Below are 5,413 nucleotides of genomic sequence, written 5' to 3' on the forward strand. Positions count from 1 at the left end.
ATATAAAAAAAAGTCCTATAAATTTATATTATTATTAAAAACTAACTATTAATGTAAAAATTTTAAGATTATTGAATACTAATTTAGTTAAACGTTTAACTCTTAGAATCATAATATTTCACTATACTTTTAAATTTGACGTCCATTGACAGCCCATTTTATTGATACTGATCCGGTGGTAGCTATTTTTTCTTTTAACAGTTTTGCTCATTTATTAATATTTAAATGATTTAACACTATGTTCATACAAAATATCAAGATATTTTAATCCAGCCTATAAGTCGCTTCTTTCGTGACTTGAACTCGTTATAGTCTCTACTCTGATACCAATTATTGAAGACTCAACTATTGATCTAAAGGTCCCAAAACTATTAGATACTAATTTAATTAAAGATTTATTCCTCAAAATCATAATAGTTACTCAAGATAACGCATTAGATTGTATAATATTTTTTAATATAAAAAATAAGGCATATTATATTAAATTACGTTAATTTATAAATTTCTTTTTATAAATATAAGGACTTCTTAAAGTTTCATATTAAACTTCATCCTACAAAAAAATAAGAAATAAAGAAAGAAAGAGTTTTGAGTGATGTTACTTTACTGCTCAGAGTGCATCGCTCTATCATATTGTTAGTGTAAAAAAAAATATTTATATTTATTTATTATTTTAAAATATTTTTAAAAAATATCAATATATTAATAATTATTTTTTTAATTACTAAATAAAAAAATTATAATAAAATTAAAATTATGAGGTGTGAAAATGAAATGGGAAATAAAATAGACTAAGTAGCATTTTTCAAGAGGTTTTCGTTTGTGACCTTTGGGTGGGCTCCAGTCTCTTTTCCAGTAACTCGGTATCAATTCAACCTTTCGATACAAATATAATATATAAACCAACAACTAGAATTGCCCCCGACCTTGCATATTCTCTGCATCACTAAGAAATGGATGCTTTCATCTTCCTCGTTCTCTTCTCTTCCACCTTGCTGCTGAGCGCAAAGGCTTCTGAAACCAATTGCCCCATGATGCGGTGCGCTCCTGGCGCGCCCAAGATTCAGTTTCCTTTCCACGCAGAAGGCCTGCAGCCGCACTCTGTCCACCCCAGTTTCAAGCTCGCCTGCAAAGACAACGCAACTCTAATTCACCTCCCATCGTACGGCGATTTGGTCATCAAATCCATCTCTTACGACGCCAAAAGACTCGATCTTCTTGACCCCAAAAACTGTGTCCACGAAGTATTTCTCAACCTCGATCTCTCCCTCACACCTTTTCGTTACTACTACGTTGTCAAGAACTACACATACCTCAATTGTTCCTCCAGGCTTCCACCTTCTTTCACCGAGGTTCCCTGCCTGAGTGGCTCTGGACATCATGTCTATACCGTAGAACCATCTTTATCTCTTCCAGATTCTTGCAGGCCGGTGAAAACTGTGGCGATTCCCTTTCTTTATAGCCCGTACCTCTCCGATAATAGTTTCGGTCTTGGGTTATCTTGGGACCTACCTGGATTCCAAGATTGTGAAGCAGAAGGAGGCCATTGTGAATTGAAGTATAAGATACGACTTTCCAGCGTAACAAAGGACAAAGGTGACATTTCTTCATTTCCCTCGTCCTTTTTTTTTTTTTTCTTTTTTGTGCATAACCCTTTTACTTTTGGAAAATTTAGCATGTTTTATTATTTTTATTATTATTATTATTATTATTATTATGTTTTGGGTAATATAAAATATTCATTTGGCGTCTTTGATAGGGTGAAACATGTTGAAAAGAATAACACCTACCGTTAAGTTACGGTTTAGACAGTGAAATGAGAAATTTTAAATAAAAGTTAAAAATTAAATAAAATATTATTATAATATTTAAAAAAATTAAAATTTTTATTATATTTTATTTAAATATTTAAAAAAATTATAATAATAAAATAAAATAAGATATTTTTACTATTCAAACGAGTTGTAAGCAAAAATTATTTGCAAAGAAAAATGACGTAGTTATACTATATTACAACTAAACATTAAAAAATTATTATTTTTAGTTATTTTTAGCTACTACAATGCCAGTAATCCTGAATTAAAGTGAGTTTTTAATGAAAATTGTATGAATTGTTTTGTCCGCAAGTGTGTGTTTGGACTGGGTCATATAACCCCACTCCTTAATAAAACCCCAGAAAAGGACGCCCTCCGTTGACTGTTGAGGCCGGCTGGACCTAATCAACTAAGGGCCGGAATTTATTTAAGAATAATGATAGGATTCCTATCTTATTTATTATGTATTTATTATTTTTAGTCTTATAGTAATTTATATTATTTTCCAAATTTATCATTTTTTTTATTCTAAACTAATTGCTTAAGAAAAAGCATGGTTTTTGAAATAATAATTCATCTAAAGTGCCTCTAATTTTGTAAGAATATTATTTGTACAGTCCTCCAAAAATAAAAATAAAAAATAAAAAAATATAAGGATATTTTTGTGTATGTCATGGACTAAGAATGTCTCGTGGTCGTTGTTTTTTATTTTCCTTCGAAAATATTAAGATATGTGTCCTCTTTTAGAATAGTTTTGGGGTTCTTTGTTTATATAAAAGTCACCTACTTCACATTGGTCAAATCGACAAAGACTTTGAAGGAAACTTCGCTTCTTGTTCGTCTGCACCCACTTGCCCAAGAAAATTCCCTAATTCCCTATCCCGCCGGACACGTCCATCTAGAATGTCGTTTAAGTTAATACATCACTAGCGTTGATTTTAAAAATACTGCAAAATTATCATCAATTTTGTTCAAAGCAACCAAAAACTGACGCAGGATATGTCTCTCTCTCTCTATAATTAGTTGACTTAAGTAATCCGTGTTTTAAAGCGGGAAATTTTTATTCTTTTACATGGGTTTTAAATTTATATATATTTTTTTAAAATAAATGTATAAAATTTATATTCACAAATTCTTGTCATAGTTGTTTTGTTGATAAAGCATGGTCTTTTTCTTGTTCTCTTTTTTATAAGTCTTTGTTAATAGTCTGATGGCATATGATTCAGTCCTCCAAATAAAAAACTTGGATTCAAGACTCCTCACTCCCTTGTATTAAAAAAAGAATGTAGATTAAGTCTCAACATGATATATCAAATCCCCCATCAATTGAGAAATTTAGTTTATAAGTTAATTCTTAGTAATCATCTCGCTTGGTGTAGGTCAATAGTTCTTAATTTTACTTGTGTAGTAGCCACTTTAGTTCTACTCTTGGGATCAAAATCTACAAAAATATTCTTACTTGAATATAAGAGTGGAGATATGAAAATATAAAGTAGGCATTGTTAAGGTCGTGTTTTGTTTGCCTAAACAAAGTTCTGGCAATTCGGATCAAGGTTTTCCTTCATGCAAACAGAGAAAAAGGGGTTGGCTCGGTGGTTGTCCAAGGAACCTTTGATGCCAAAGTCAGTATATTGTTTTAGGGAATTGTGTGAGACTAGTCGAATTCAAAGAGAGCACAATTTTTATACGAAGTTTTTGGGGGACATTTCCTACCCCGTGTTAGGGGATTCACGTCACCTCCAAGTAGCCCCAGTGAGGGCCTTTAATGCGGTGGACTCCATTAATGCGGCCTGGCTCCCTGGACTACGTCTCAACGGTGGATGATCGATGCGGCCACTTTTCATGCCCATATCAGAAATGTAGGATTGTCCGTGCTTCTCGTTCACTTATCGATGTAGATCCTTTAATGCTAGGTGTTAGGGTCGGCATGTCCTGTTTGTCCCCCTCAGTCTAGTTTCCCATGCGATGCACTTTCCTTTGGCTGGCATAATTCGTGGGCGGAGCTCCTTTGACCAATGTTTTTAATTTCGTACCGTACCGGCCGGTACAGTCGAAATTTTTCGTTTCGGCCATCCGGCCGGTACAGGTACTAGATATATACCGTACCGGCCAAAATACCGGCCGTACCGGCCGATACCGGCCGTTTCGGCCTAAATTTCGGCCTGTACCGGCATGTACCGGCCGATATTTCGGCCTGTGTTTTTTTTTTTTTTTTTTCGTTTTTTCAAACTACAAGTTTATTTTTTGACCCCCAATTTTGGATTAGACTTTTTATAATTTATATGTATGTATGTATTTATATATAATTTATTCATATATAAACTATTATTTTAGAATATAATTGTTATATATATTTATATATATAATTTATTTATATATCGACTATCCCGAAACGGTACACGAAACGGTACCGGTATCGAAATATTTCGTTCCAGTGTCTTGACCGGTACGCCATCCAGTACGGTATTCAAAATATTGCCTTTGACAATCCTAAGGCTGCAGGAGGATGGAGCTTGGACGGCGACGGGCCTTAATGTCTTGCACAGGCCCAACCTTTGGGCCGGAAAGGGAAATTCCCCTTCCAAGCATATTTATGCTCAATAAATGCTGGAATGTCCACTTTATAAGACTGCCTCTCTACTACAGCTTTGAGGCATCTTCCACTTCTTCTTTGGATCAAGTGTAATTCAGTAATTACAATACATGTGATATAGAGGCCGGATGTCATGCGACTAAAGAATTGATTGGGATAAAACGCCCGTAATATATCCCCATGTTTGGGGGGAAAATCTTCGTTCATAAGAATTCCAAAGATTTTCTGAAATTTTCTATTCAATATAAATATATATTAGTTAGTTTTTATCAAATGATCTTCACATATCATAAAAAGAGAGAGAATAATCCAAAGTAGTAGTACTAATTTTGATTCATTTTGTGCAGTCTTCTTAAGTACAATGATCAGCATCTGCATTCTGGGCATGGCTATGCTGTCGGTGGCATTTTTAAAGAAGTATCACTCCAAGAAAATACACTGCCAGCAGGAAACAGAAGAAGCATTATACCCAACTGAAATTGAAAAATCATATGGAGACTATGATGGCCTCAAACCAGATTCTGATGATCATCATACAGACAAATTAGTCAACAACATTAAACACGAAACTGTTTAGCACTTCGAACACAAACGTTAAATAAAGTTTTATCATTCTCTCAGAATTTAAAAAAAAAAAAATTGTAGCCATAAATTTTTGTAATAATGTAATATTTTTTTTGTTTTGTAATAATAATCTTTAATTTCCTCTTGTTGGTGTTGGTGTTGGAGTTGGAGTTTTACTTCTCTTGGCAATAAGAAAGCTTTTTGACTCTCTAATTTATACAAGTGTAAATTATTAGCTGCATATTCAAGCCAAATCAAATGGGAATTATGACTTCTATTCTAGGCTCGTTGGCCGTTAAGTGCACAGATCATACACTCAAGAGTGTCTATGATACGTAAAGGTATTTCATGCAATATGAACTGAAGGGGAATGCTTCCTAGCTACAAAATTTGGAGATACGGCTCTTTTCGTTGCGCCTTTATGTTTGGATTACCATTGAAC

General features: G+C 33.6%; 1 protein-coding gene across 1 annotated transcript; it reads left to right on the forward strand.

The window, feature by feature from the left end:
* Positions 1 to 893: 893 nt before the first annotated feature.
* On the forward strand, positions 894 to 5,046 carry LOC109005158 (RING-H2 finger protein ATL20-like). Its single transcript, XM_018983963.2, has 2 exons — positions 894 to 1,596; positions 4,755 to 5,046. The coding sequence occupies exons 1-2, from the start codon at positions 954 to 956 to the stop codon at positions 4,982 to 4,984; spliced, it is 873 nt and encodes a 290-aa protein (XP_018839508.1). The 5' UTR covers positions 894 to 953; the 3' UTR covers positions 4,985 to 5,046.
* The last annotated feature ends 367 nt before the right edge of the window (positions 5,047 to 5,413 follow it).

This window comes from Juglans regia, chromosome 2 (assembly GCF_001411555.2).
Source record: "Juglans regia cultivar Chandler chromosome 2, Walnut 2.0, whole genome shotgun sequence".
In the NCBI taxonomy this organism is placed as follows: domain Eukaryota; kingdom Viridiplantae; phylum Streptophyta; class Magnoliopsida; order Fagales; family Juglandaceae; genus Juglans; species Juglans regia.

What these genes read in the sequence shown, in the direction of transcription:
- LOC109005158 (XM_018983963.2), top strand. Translation starts at nt 954, where the DNA reads ATGGATGCTTTCATCTTCCTCGTTCTCTTCTCTTCCACCTTGCTGCTG. An exon ending in CAGCGTAACAAAGGACAAAG is followed by an intron (nt 1,597 to 4,754) that starts GTGACATTTCTT and finishes CATTTTGTGCAG; the next exon opens with TCTTCTTAAGTACAATGATC.